This window comes from Gymnodraco acuticeps, unplaced genomic scaffold (genome assembly GCF_902827175.1).
Source record: "Gymnodraco acuticeps unplaced genomic scaffold, fGymAcu1.1, whole genome shotgun sequence".
Classification (NCBI taxonomy): Eukaryota; Metazoa; Chordata; class Actinopteri; order Perciformes; family Bathydraconidae; genus Gymnodraco; species Gymnodraco acuticeps.
The window spans coordinates 4328630-4342817 of record NW_022989985.1 but is presented as its reverse complement, the minus strand read 5'-3'; the positions used below and the strand labels follow the sequence as shown (position 1 = coordinate 4342817).

Genomic DNA, 14188 nt, shown 5'->3' with positions numbered 1-14188 from the left:
ATGTACTAAATTGTATTCTAGCACTGACAGCACACATATGACCTTCTGGCTCACAAACAACTAAATCACTTCCTACGTCAGCATGCTTTGAGCCTTTTCTTTTATTCATCTATTTGCAGACTAATCTGCATAAAATAAACCCTCAGTTTCTTTCAGTAGCTGCAGGTTCTGCTTGTGACCCAGTTACTTAAATTCACTCTTTTTACACTGTGGAGATCTGCAAAATGAAACAAATTCAGACTTCTGAGTTGGGATTGGTTCTTTTATTGGCAGTCAGTGTTTGGCATGAGACAAGAACACACAGGCTACAAGAAAAGTTTGACACACGGGAACATAAAATACTAAACAAAGTGGACAGTGCTTTCCATCATTCACATTTCACATTCGATTTGAAAGTTCTCTGCATTTTCTGATCTAGTTCATGTTTTATTGTGTAATCCCATCAGCCACGTCCCTTTTTTTGTTTGCTCTGCAAGCTTACAGCTGGAGGTCAGTTTCATATTAAGAGTCATTATTATAATTACAGAGTCAGACAAAAGACGAAACACTAAAACAACACAAATAATTACAGCAGTAATCAGATATTTTACTGTTACACACACACATATAACACACACTTAAACATTTATTATATATCTGGTGATTTTTCTATGATCATTCTAACAATCAATAGCCATTTGGTCATCATTTCACCCTTAAAAGAGGTTTTGCGTTCAGCTTCGTACATACAAACAATGTACACAGAAGTTATGATATGGAGAAACAGAAATATAAAGAAAAAAGTATCCTTAAAGTGCTTTCAGTCAGTCTAACTTCATCATTATGTGCTACTGTAGATGGACTATAACCGATATTTAACAGTCATGCTTGTGTCTCATAAGAAACGCAGAGCCACTGAAGTACGGTGTCAATAAATGGAAATGACTACATATTTGAAGAGACAAACGGCAGTAGGACCAACAGCACTGCTCAAACTAGCTGGCCCACATAAACACTTGGCTGTGGTGTCATAAACGCACTGAAAACACTGTGGTGATAGCTACATCAGCTCAGTAAGACCAATATCAGCATTTAGGCTAGTATAAAAACAAGCAGTGACAGCTATCCATTGTTGAGTCCTACCTGTTGTCTTCTAAGATTGCTTTGTTCACCAAAAGTGCACAAAAATAGCCCGTGTAAACACAAGAGAATCATGTTTTGTGCCCTCATTTGCATCTACACAAGGGCTGCGTGGGTATTCACAAGTGGACATTTGGAAAGGGGGGGAATACGCGAAAAGTCTTGACATAGCAGTTTTGCTGGCGTCACGTGACGGGTCGTCGGCTGTATAGTCTGTTGAACTTGTGTCATAGCTTTTGTTGAGAGATTAACAGAGAACACACAATGTGGAGCTAGGCTCTGCCTGCCAGAGATAGCCTCAGTCCTGGTAGAGAACCCACAGGGACCCTCTGTTTCCAAACTAACTCCAGCTCCATTTTTAACCACCGCCGGGATGCTGCTCATCCATACAACCAACTGAACTAAATCTCCTTGGGATTGGCTCCTCACTATCAGAGAGAGAACGAGAGAAAGAGAGAGGGAGAGAGAGGGAGGGAGAGAGAGAGAGAGAGAGAACCGCTTCATTAACTCTTCCAGCCCCCCTCCAATGAAACCGCACCTCGTTCCCAAGAGCACCATCCACCAACACAGTAAGTCCACCGTCGTCACTTTCTTCTTGTGTGCGTTAACTCAGAGATGGTTAGGGATAGCTTGGTAGCTGTGTCGGGACGAGAAGTTCACAATGTGGGCACATGTCGCCCTCGTGCCTCGAAGGGTGACAGGGCTCGTGGTGTGAGGGCAATAGGGCAAAGGAGGTAACAGAGTGCTGTGGGACGCATTTCGACCCCCGTTGAAAGAGCCTCGAAGTGGGAAAGCCCGATCACCTCTCACAGTAGTGGATGGTGAAGTCTTTGGAGAGCTGCTTTTCCCCTAAACTCCACTGCTCCAGCTCAAATTTGTCATCCTCGTCTTCCTCTTCCACCTCCTCCTCCTCGTAGTGGCTGGGCTCCTCGATGGAGGTCTCCAGGTGGTAGCAGTAGGGTTGCCCCTCTGTGTACTCGTAGATAGTCGGTAGGCTGCTCTTGAGGCTGCAGCGCCGACGCAACGCCACCAGCAGCGGCTGCGGCATGGTGAAAATATCCACGTTGTTGCCGAGGTCGATCCAGGCAAGGCTGGAGAACATCTTGGGGTCTTTGAGCATCTCTGTGAGGTCTTTGAGGATGACCAGGGTGAGGCGGTTACCGTTCAGAGCCAGGGTGCTGAGTTTGGGCAGCACGGCGAGCAGAGGCAGGAGAATCTTCAGGTTGTCGTCCTGGAGGTCGGTGAAGCTGATGTCCACAGCCACCACGCTGTCTCTGTTGTTTTGGAGGTAGAAGAAGACTTGGCGGACGTCGCGGGTGGACAGGGGGATGCCTGACAGGTCGACGCAGTCCCCGGAGAGCTTTTTCTGCAGGGTTGTCTTGAGACTGTTAGTAACAAATAAGAGAAAAATGGTTGGATTACTTAGATGGAAATACAGAAACTAGTTTAAGAATTGACTGGAGGGTGAAAGGATGTAACTGGGGAACAAGGCCCTGGTTTGATGTTGTGTTTCCTATGCTGTATAAAGGAGGGGTGACAGGGCCGGCATGGAGCGGAAGGCTGACATAGAGACTCCAGCATGGGGATTTACTTGTGTAAACAGAAGAGCCAAAACATCCGAATGAGCCAACAGCTTGAGCCCAAAACTCTGACGGCCGGGAGCACAGAGCTCCTTTCAGCACAGAGCCAGGACAGAGTGCTGCTTTAAAGATAAACTATGATGTGTTTTAGAGAAAGATACAACTTGAATTGAAGATACTTGGCCCGTTTATTTATAAGACTGGAAAGGAACGTTTTGGAAATACGTTCTTAGGATTATGCTTTTCTCTCCAGCAAAGAAGCCATGGTTGCTATAATGCATTTTTCAAAGCTACTGAGAAAAACCTGAAGAAAACATTTGGTGAAATTTGGGGAAAAATATGTTTTGTTTGTATCTGAAGTGCAGATGCAAGAAGTATTTCCCTAATATAGTGTTTGAACGCTTTTTCTCTTGCTTGCTTGAAATATGTTTTTTTCCAGGTGCAATTGTTGCTAAAACCTTTAAAGGGCAAAGGTTTCTCCTACAAGGCTGTTTTCTTTTATTTCAGATGACTTTATTGTCCACTAGATTTGCATATCATTGAAATGTGTCTTTGGATCTGCATTTGAGACAACACACACATGAAACACAACAACACACGACAAGTATGCATCTTGAAATAACTTTGCGTGACCAAGTTGCATTAATAAATGTGCTGAGTGTATTGTTTTTTCCGCTGGCATGTCGGTCCATCAACATCAAGTACAGTGCCTGAACAATAAATACATACATTTTCAATTAAAATAAGGGGTGGTGTTGGTTTCAGAAAGTCCTTAAACCAACCTTCTTGGTAGCATATGGAGGTTATTTATAAAGAAAATGACAATAAAAGAAGCATTATTCTATATGTAGGTAGGGAGTAATATGTGCAAGACATCCGTTTGCTTTGGCTCTCACATCACACACCTTTGAAACCACAAAGCTCTTCAGGATATCGTGTAATACAAGCAGGATTTGAGGCTCAATGTGAACACAATTGATACCTTTCTGTAGTTATCTCTTCACATTGCTGCTGAAAGGATGTGTGCATTATTTACTCACTTCTTTGCCCTTTTGTTTCCAGTCAGCCACTCTCCTGTCCCAGAGAGAATGCAATATGTCTAACTTGAGCTGTTTCTGAAGAGGCTCGTAACACTGACTCAGTGTCAGAATGAATTATAACACCCTACGGCGCCCAGTGACTTACTGTGACATTCATCTCGGTGCCTGGCACTTGTCATGTTTTAGAGTGTTTTTTGGTACTGAAAATGGATGTGCCCTGAGCGGCATTTACTGCTTCATTTGAGAAGTAGTTGATGGGTTGATGAGAAGAGGCTTTGGAGCATTAGTAATTGCAAAACAGGAAAAAAACAAAACGAGTATAAAACCCACTCATGAAGCCAGACAATCATCGGTTGAGCACAAACTTAATGAGATCAAGACATTTATCTGCCGTATCTTTTCAAAGTCTTGTGAGCCCCAGTCCTCCCACTCTCTATTGTCTGCCGTCTTTATATGACAAATCCCTCCTTTTCTACAGAGTAACACAAGTCCTAAAGGCCGCTGAGGCTCCTCTGCAGGTGTGAATAGATTTTGATCACACAACTCCTTCCTTTGTCAGACAGACTCAAGGCAAGGCAAGTTTATTTATATAGCACCTTTCAACACAAGGCAATTCAAAGTGCTTTACAAAAAACGAAAGACATTAAACAAAAAACGAAAGCCTTTGGAGCTCAGCCTTTGGAGCTCAGGAAAAAATGGATGTCTGAGTCGTCCTCTCCGGAAGCCTCTTTCATCCTTCCTCCAGATTAATGTGACAGAAAACAAAGGTGTCGCTGATAACTTCCAGCAGACAGCTTTCTGTCGTCTCCATGCCCTCGAGAACACTGTCACTAGGGTTCAGTTTAAATGACAGAACTTGTTTGGAGGTAAGCGATTAAAAGAGATTAAAAAAGCAATCATTCAGGGGTATGCTTTTTCTCGACTAGGAACAAATCACTTTTGTCGCATGTTGCCTAGATAGAAGATGTCCAAAGCAGCAGGCAGAAATAAATAATCCCTATATGCACCACAGTAATGAATTGATGCATTTCCTTTGTTTTTAGAACAAACCTAACCTTTTCCAGCTTATAAAAAATACAAATAAATAATTGAAGCTAGCCTTAGCCCAAAAATGGCTCTAATGTTAGTCAATAGTGGTGGTTCGTCAATTTACATGCACAATCAAGTCTAATATATAACAATTAATTATCTGTTAAGTAATTAATTACATTGACATTGTATAAAGAGGCTTTCTGTTAATGACCACTTAAAATGTGATGAAGCACAGTGTGTCCCTCGTCTTCACATGTGGCTCATCTGTCTCCGTGTGTCATTGATTTAATATAATGAGGCAGCATTCCAATTCAGTCTGCGTAAATGGAAACGCTGTTCATATTTATTAACATTAATATTCATGTCTGGAGGGTTAGCTGATGCTATAACTGAGATGAGTTGAATTGCTATTTATAAAAAGGAGAAAATAATGTTTAACATGTTAACAAGAGGCATCTGTTTAAAAAAAACATTTTATTTTAACTTTGAAGTATTTCACAGGAGTTCATTTTCTACTCGCTCTCCCTCTGGCTATTTTTGAATTGCTCTTCCGTTTTGTTTTCTGCAGAGTCATTTACAGTTTGGCTTTGTTCTATAATTCATTCCTTGATGGCTGAAACTGCACAGAGAGACACAAGATGAGCAGCCGAATCACATCTGCTCACTGACATTTCATTTATATTTTCAATTCTGATGCATTATATTCACAAGACGATAAAGGAGCAGGCAATAGTGACACACACAGACACACACTATGGCATTGTCCTTCACGGTGCGGGAATCCAACCTCACAGCTAACAGTCCATATCAATAAAAGCATATCCTGCACAAAGATACTACCCCCTAATTATTTTAGTTGATGGATGTTTTGGTCAAAAATCAAAGCTGAGGAGCTGCTTTGCCCTTTCTGTATCTTATTGTGTATTTTCCTGGCATACTGAAGCTGAATCACTCAGTAAAAATGACTGATGGGTCCCTTGGCAATCTTTAACAGGTGTACTATGCTACAATGCACAATGTAATGTTTCATGGTGAAAAAACAGAAATGTTATAATGCTGGCAATGAAGATAAGTGATGTGAAAACTAAAAAGCCGGGGCAGCAGAATGGTAGTTTCTGTTCTTTCTGAGAATTAAGGTAACAAAGGAACAGAGTGAATGAGAGGTCAAACAAAGCTGATGGAACAGGAAGATTGCGGTGTGAAAATTGAAAGAAAAAGGTCACAAAAGTGTTTTACGCTCACACGAAATTACCCGTAAGGTTGGAGCGCCTTTGCAGCATTTTTTAGGTCACTGCTTCTATCAAGCTGGCGGTCAAGATCTTATTAAATGGGGGAAAAAAGGAAACATTTCTAACAAAAGCAAAATAAACTAATTAGATAGATTAAAAGGATTATTTCGATTCAGACAATAATCAGTGTGGCATTTCAGTCAGAAATGTGTGTACAGCAATTGGACAGACCGGTGTGCAGGGCTAATGCTGGATAATGAAGGGATGAACAATCCGGTGGCATTAAAATGGACTGAGCCCTCTCTGTTTCCCCTGGGTACAGAGAGACCTCTCAGAGGTGAGATTGCTGCATTTTTGCACAGATGAGGGCAGTTTGCCTGCAGCTGAACAAAGAAGCAAGTTAAAGAGAAGTAAAATCCACCCTTAAACAATGTCTATAACGTTCCTTTATTTTGAATTTGGACACTTTTATTCTTATTTGATGAGGGACTACATCATAATATTGGGAAATACACTTAACTTATCTAATGCAGAAAGTTAGATGAAAAGATGGATGCTACTCTCATGTCTATAAAGGAGAAATGTAGCTTAGCTTAGCATATCAAATGGTTACAGAGGGAAAATGCTAGCTCTGACTGATTGAGAATATTTTACAAGAGATATAATATTTCCGATTTAAAGAGCTTTAGATTGTGGTATCTTTGGACAGAGCAATGCTAATTTATCCTGTATTCCTTGTAAAATAGACTAGCCCACAGCAGGCTTTCCCTTCATATTCACATAGAACCATGAGATTGGGATTGATCCTATCTTACATGTGACAATAAACAAATAAGCATATTTCTATAACAACCCCCAAAGTCATTAGTCTACAGTAAGTGAGCTCAACACATGTTTTTAATATCAACATGCAAACTGTGTATGCAGAACATATTTGTGCCAGAATTTAAATAATTACCATAAAAGACAATACAAAAAGGTATCTTGAGAAATGTCTATCCAAAGAAAGTGTCAGCCTGCCGTTGTCTCATGTCTTTGTATCTGACAGGCATTTGTGTGTGAACACAAATGCAGACGAAGCTGTCGGGCTCACAGCATCTACTGTATTAATATTCTGTTTTAAGGGTGGATTTTTGTTTGAATGATTCATGTTGCTTCTGCTGTCTCAGTCAGTGTCAGACAGTCTCTCTCTCTATCTGCAGCTTTAGGAGAACAACACCATGACTAAGTAAAAAAAAGAAGCTCCTTTTCTGGGAATTTAACAATCAAATGTTTCTGCAAATTTTTCGGAGATACTGTCAGTTAAATCTTGTGTATTTCCTTTTCTGGGGCGCATCAAATGTCCACGAGCACAACAAAGCCCTGCCTGTGCAGCTCTACGGTGAAGGGTCTGATCCTTCGAATACGTCTTTTCCCTTTCCTCTGATACTGCGTGTTGATACCTCTGACTGACTCATAATTAACCTGTCTCATCTCACTGTGTTCCCATTGTCGCCGTCTCAATGCTGGGGTTATTTTCACCTTCGGAAAATGAATTCATTATTTGCAGAGTCTAGCCAGTTGTTGAATAAGCAATTACATGAGCAAGAATTACTGTAGGGCTTATGAAGAGGATTACTAATAAACACCTGAGCACACAAACAAATCCTATTTGTACACAAGCCAATTCTCTATTCATCATTTGCACATCAAAAGCAATTCAGTCTTTCATCAAGACGATGTATTATAACATTATTACATCCCTGCTTTTCTTCAGCGTGCAGATGGACAGATTTGTAGCTGTGCCGCTTTTGGAGAGACAAGGCAGTAGAAAACTCTAACACGAACCTCAGCACTTAAAAGAGAAAGATGATTGACAGCTGTGGTTACTACGGAGTTTCCATCAGGTCAGCCTGTGGCCAGCGCCGTCCTAGCTCAATGTCAGCTACAAAGATGGAAGTCTCTACAGCCCTGCTCTCTGTGGTGCGGAGCTGCAGATTTATTACAGACTGGACTTCAGGACAAAAGGGCTTACCAGGCCTGGGATTTCCGTCTGGACATGGTCTGCCTCAGCCACTTTGAGTGCGGGGTCAGGTGGTAGATCAGCTGTCTGCAAATCTTATCTGAAGACTTTATGGTGTCTGCATCCTGTAGCACAGAGCAGAGATATCATATTAATAATGACAAGCAGGACCAAAAGTAGTGACGCAGCAGATTTCTATAACAGATGTTCTGCCTGTGTGTTCCAAGAGAAATTATCATCTCACATTATCTTGGCTTTAAGTTTCCTACATCTTATAACATTTACCAACCTTATCAACAGTGTAGGATATTTATTATCATTTGTGATACCTTGAGCTACTCCTGAACAAAACACAATTAGGCTGCTTAGCTGGAGCAAGACAAATCTAATCACATGCAGTGTGCATCGGTGGGGAAAACACAGGAAGTGCACAGGAGAGGTGAGATGCAACGCAGTCACCGGGAAACACTTTACATTTCAGTTTATTAGCCATGTTCTGGCTGCTGGGGGCCATGAGCTTCATTTAAAAATAATCCAGTATTCAGGATGAGCTATGACTTCCTTCCGTACAACCCAGCATATTTATTTAGTTAAAGCTATTTCATTTGATTCCTTTTCGTTATGTAAATATAGAAAATATTAAGTAGCAAATCCATTTGAATGAGGTTTTAGATCTCAAGACATACAGTAGTTACTTGCAATTGCATTGGAAGAAAATGTAACCACTATACAAATCTAGGATTCATATTAAAAACCGCTTTTCCTATTTCTACAGTTCATTAGAAGCACATGTCTGAAGGATTTCTTTCATCCATCTGTTGAAACTTGAGTCGATGACATCCTCAGATTGAATTTCCATTGATCTTGAGAACTTACTACTTAACAAAAGGAAACCATCATTGGATAATTTTTAGGAGAATGCTTTTGCAGAATACTAATATCAAACTGGATCTCAGTGTATATTCGCTGCATGGTTCAAAGAAAGGAGGAGTAAAGCGGGCTCACCTTCTTAGGACATTGCATCTCTCGAGCCAGGCTGAGCAGCAGCTCGTGTGAGATGGGGTCCACCAGGTTGAGGAAGGCCGCATTTTTGTATAAGATGTCGTTGAGCGAGGTGCCTTCCAAACCAAGATCCTAGCAAAGCAGACAAGATGGGATGTATCACAATCACACCAAAATGGAATTATAAACAAAAACATTGTGCTATAATTTCAATCAGCTATCTAAACATGTGACTTTCGACCTGAGGGAAAAAAATGCATTAGTGTTGGAAGCAGGGCACAACTGTGTCAAGGGCAATGTGAAGTGGAAATGGAAAGATAAAAGAAGTGTTTTGTTTTAAATATTCATTACAAACGAGAGGAGATTTTTCATCTTCTGAAGGAAAGTGAGATCTGGAGGGTGTCACAGGAAAAGCTTGGCACTAAGCCACACGTTTCCAGGCATGCCACAGCACGTACAGTCTGCAGAAACACACAACTCCTTGAAAACCTTGTAGATTTTGGTTATTTGTGATGTCAGCTCCAGAAATATGCCTGACTTACTATGAGATGAGGATATCTTTTTATAAAAGCCATCAAGAAGAAACATCTAAAATGCATTAAATTCAGAACTGTATGTTATTTTTTAACACAAATATATTTCTCTAAAGACATCCGATTTATTTTTCTTGGTTTATAATCCTTTTTACTTCATAGGAATATGGCATTGGCACAATGTGATGTAAGATGTTGAGTGAATGTGATTATATCTGCAAAGAGGTCAAAAAATACAGTTATCATGTAAGCTTACTCATAACATATGACAAATCCAAAAGGCTATGGAATAACAAATAGAAATCACAGCTGGAATAAAAAAGAAATGTCAGATGACCTTGTAAATGCGGTGGGACAACTGTGTGTACTGAAATGTAAAAACACACTTCATCAACACATCCACCATCCAGGTCTTACGAGGGAATCTATATGCGGAGCTCTTGTACAGCCGTGCACCTTTAATGTAAGGAGACGTAAGCCACATACTGTGTGCACACACCTGCACACACACATTTCCTTTCTCTCTGACACAATGGGCATTGATTGTAATAGACAGTTTGAGCGGGAGGCTGGCAGCTTCACATTACTGGCTCCCCTCTTAACAAGGGCAACAGTAAACACAGACGGAACCCAAGCTGCTTTTGCCCTTCTGAAAAACAAGGTTTAAAAATATCTCCCCTCTGAGTTTAGACACGATCAATTGTAATGGGAGAGCGCAGCGTGAAGCCATGAATCCTCATATCTGCAGCAGACCTCAGATCTTTTTCACATCTAGAGCAGGGCTCACCAATACACTCACCAATTAAATCTGCCACAAACTCCTTTTGAATTCACAGAAGAAAATCTTTCAGATATCTGCCCGCAATGCTGCAAGTATATATAAAGGCTTATATAATGAAAGTGTAGCTCATTTAGAGCACATATCCCCTGTGACATGGCTGTCATAAAGCCTATAGGCCGACCAGGTTATCTCCTCGCCTTGATTAAGGACGTTCCACTCTCTCCTGTGTCATGGCTTCACAGTAATTAACGCTGGATTTGCTGACAGCTAAAAGAAAGAGGGGGCCTTGAGGGTAGGCAAACAAATTAGATTTCCAAGGCTGCTGCTACATCTTCCATGCACCTACATATTGTTTTTAATGATATCCCACAGCAGGTGAGAAAAGCCTTTGAAAACAGGCCTTTGATTGAGATGTAACATCCTTTATTCAGGAGCTGGACTGACTTAACATATTCCTGGTCATGACAACAACAATGCCTGCTTGTTAGTATTGTCACGGCCAAGTGAAGACTGCATCTTATTTACTACAACAAAAGCTTTTTGAAAAAGAATAAAAACAGCTTTGTTGTTTTTGGCATTTGGGGTGTATATGTTTTCATCAGCTAAGAAGCAAAATAAATAGTTAGCAATCCGTGGTTTACAGGTTATCACATCACCAAAGAGGTGTGCACAACACAGACTTCAATAAAGCGGTGTACATTTTCATTTCTCTGACCTTCTTTTTATAGAGATAATAAAACCTTTTGGGGAGGAATAATATTGTGTATCCTGAAACACAGGACTCCAGGGCTCACATTGTTAATGCTTGAGCACAGGCCATTACAGAGAGACACATTAGGAGTGGAGAGGGATGGAGGGGGCAGGTCGCTCTAATGGGAGCCGGAGAAACAGCCTGAGGGGAGGCGAGACTGTCTGTATTCCATGAAATATGGACATATGTAGGGAGGCTTGTGAAGAGGAGGGGGATGGTTACATTTGTGTGTGTAGAATCTATTTCCATATATTACCATGCATCCAAAGAAAATGACATTTGGAATAATGTAATGACACTGTGTGACCATTTCCTCTTAGAGTTAGTAGTTCTGTCAAATGAAATGTCAACACGGAGCACGTCCACACACAGTGAGAGTGTGTGGTGAGTCACAGTTGTCTGAAAACAAACGTGTCACTGGTTCAATGCTCTGCCAGTGGCCTACTTTCTATACAGAAATGCTTCTGTCCATTAAGTGGAAGAAGTACAGTACAGTAGGCTCACCTGGAGGTGGGGTGAGGTTTTAGGTCAGATGTCAGGGGTTCAGAGGGGGTTAAGCTGGCACTATAAGATTCAGAGGAAATCACGACAGTGCATTCAAAACACACAAGCAGCTCCTGCTTGTTCTCCATCTGTTGCTCTGGGATATTTTCAGGGTGTATGGCTGTATTGCGCATCAAAGCAGGCTGAAAGCAGTAGTGCAGAATGTAAACAGGTCTGACTTTCCTGCACTCAGGCCGGGCTACGTGCAGTTTCCACTTACCTTCCTCAGTAATTTGAGCACGTCAGTTGCCTGCTCTATCCTGCGGTCACGGAGCAGCTTCTGGATCTCTTTGATCCACGCCACACGCCTGACGTACGGGCTGTGGTTGGTCCTCCGCAGCATCCCGGGCAGTTTGTCTGATTTCAGCATCAGTGCAAACAGAAAGTCCCCCCCGCCGCCTCGGCTGACCCTGTCGCTCTCTCCGGTGCTTTCCTGAAGCTTGCGTCTCTTTTTGGAGAAATTCTCATTGTCCAGGCTGCTCTGCCTGCTCAGTCTGGAACCCATGGTTGTTGTTATCGCTACAGATGAAGGCGGTGTGTGTCGCAGCTCAGACGATATTACAAAGAGGACAAACCCATGATCAGCCTCTGTGTTTGGATGGTAGAAAACAGCGTCGTGTTGTCTGGCGCTGCGTAGCTGTCTGGATCCGGTGCACACACTATCCCTCGACAGTCTAATTGATCACTTCTCTCCCATGCAACCGCTACACAATTTTATTTTATTTGTTTACCTCTACCGTGGGCTATCCGTGCGCCTGGCTCAGATGCTGAGGATGCTCCGGTTTCTTCATCCTCCGGCCGTGCCTGCTTCACACTGCTGTTTAGATTTCAGCAACGTGGAGCGTCCGACCAATCGCATCATCTGGTGCCCACTACACTACGCGTCTCTCCTCCACAGGGCCGGCCCTAGACTTTTGGGGGCCCTAAGCGAGCTTTGGCTTGTGGGCCCCCTAACTCTAGCGCGTTACTCACTACACGGAACCAACTTTTGTCTTATGATGTTAGCATAAGCACACATATTGTATAAATAAGCATGTAAACACCGTGGACCTAACCTCCTCTAGGGGGGTCCGGGGGCATGCTCCCCCGGGAAGAATTGTTTTTAAATATTGAAGTTAAAACCATCAATCTGGTGCACAAAATTAAGAGATCTATGGATACATCTTTCAACACCCATATGAAACAGAACTGTAACATATTTTTCTTTATGGATATTTTACAAATCACTCCCCTTTTAAACTGTATTCTTGTTTTGTCATATAGTATTTCATAACTGTTTTTCATTTATTCTCTCTGGCTGTCCATCTCATAATGTTCACATAGTAACTAGCTGTCAATAGGAATATCATTCAGAAGAATTATAATTTCATGCAAAAATCTGTCACAAAAAGAGGTTGCACATTTAAATTCAGGTGTTGTTATGGCAACGTCAGTGGCCAAACAGCCACATTTACTGCTGCAAATACGTTCAAACATGCTGTCGACATGTAAAGCAGTGGCAACTATGCCACCATTTCAGCGGACCTTTTCTCAGAAATACTGTCACATAACATCCATACATTTCAGTGCTAGGTTGATGCTTAGCTAATATGAAACACTTTAACTGACAGGACTCCGGATCAACTGTGTACTGTAAGGTAGCTTCTAGCTTCATGTTGAACAGTAAGTCAACATTTCCCAGAGAGCTTTCTTTGAAATCACCAGGTAACGCTAAAAAACATTACATTTAGATTGTATGACAAAGTGTTTATTTAATATATCTGGCTAGCTATAGCTACTTGCTAACGGTTTAGCGATTCAAAGTAACGTCAACATAGCTGTAATTTATGCTTTGCTTACATGTTCGCATAACTTGGAAGTTTACTGACATTTACATACCTTGTTTACCTGGCTCGAGTGGTGACTCTGGGGGTGTTTTGTGAGCCACCACTTGAGAATTGTCGTCTTTTTTAAGAAAACATTTTCTTATGTCCATCTTCAAAAACTCTAAGTCCGACTGACAGTTTATTTTAAACATTGTCACAGCTCACAGGATAGGTACTTGTCATCTAATAAGACAGATGTTTATTTCCATTCAACTCTCTGGTTGGTCTGGTGTCTTGCCTCTGTTGCATTCACTGAACATGGGAAATTACAATCCTAACGTCCTCTCTAGTGTCATGATGAGGTTCAGGTAAAGCACGGCGACGGTGTACTGAGATTACAAAAAAGGGGGGGCCCTTAGTGGCTGCGGGGCCTTAAGCGGCCGCTTATGTCGCTTAATGGCCGGCTCTGCTCCTCCCAGCCTTGAAATAACCCCTCTGCTACACAAATCTAAAATTAAGAATTCATTTTAGTGAAAATGTAATCATGCATTTAATTTACAGTCTGATAAACCATGACGTGAAGTGCCAAGAAGTCCTCAAAATAATTAGAAATAAAAAACAGTCAGAATGAGTTCGAGTCTGGAGGTTGTTTGATAGGAACGATTAGCTTTTTACTTTTTTTACTTTTTACTCTTGTTGATCGAGTGTGCATTGCCATTGGCCTTGTGCACATATTAATTATTTCTTTTTCTGGCAATCCTGTTGTCAGCC

The 14188-nt window shown here is 41.5% G+C and overlaps 1 protein-coding gene across 1 annotated transcript; it reads right to left on the bottom strand.

The window, feature by feature from the left end:
• Positions 1-244: 244 nt before the first annotated feature.
• Positions 245-12472, bottom strand: lrrc75ba (leucine rich repeat containing 75Ba). The gene is made up of 4 exons (XM_034212434.1): positions 11833-12472; positions 9008-9136; positions 8015-8127; positions 245-2504 (listed from the first exon to the last, which is right to left on the bottom strand). The coding sequence occupies exons 1-4, from the start codon at positions 12115-12117 to the stop codon at positions 1919-1921; spliced, it is 1113 nt and encodes a 370-aa protein (XP_034068325.1). The 5' UTR covers positions 12118-12472; the 3' UTR covers positions 245-1918.
• Between the last annotated feature and the right edge of the window lie 1716 nt (positions 12473-14188).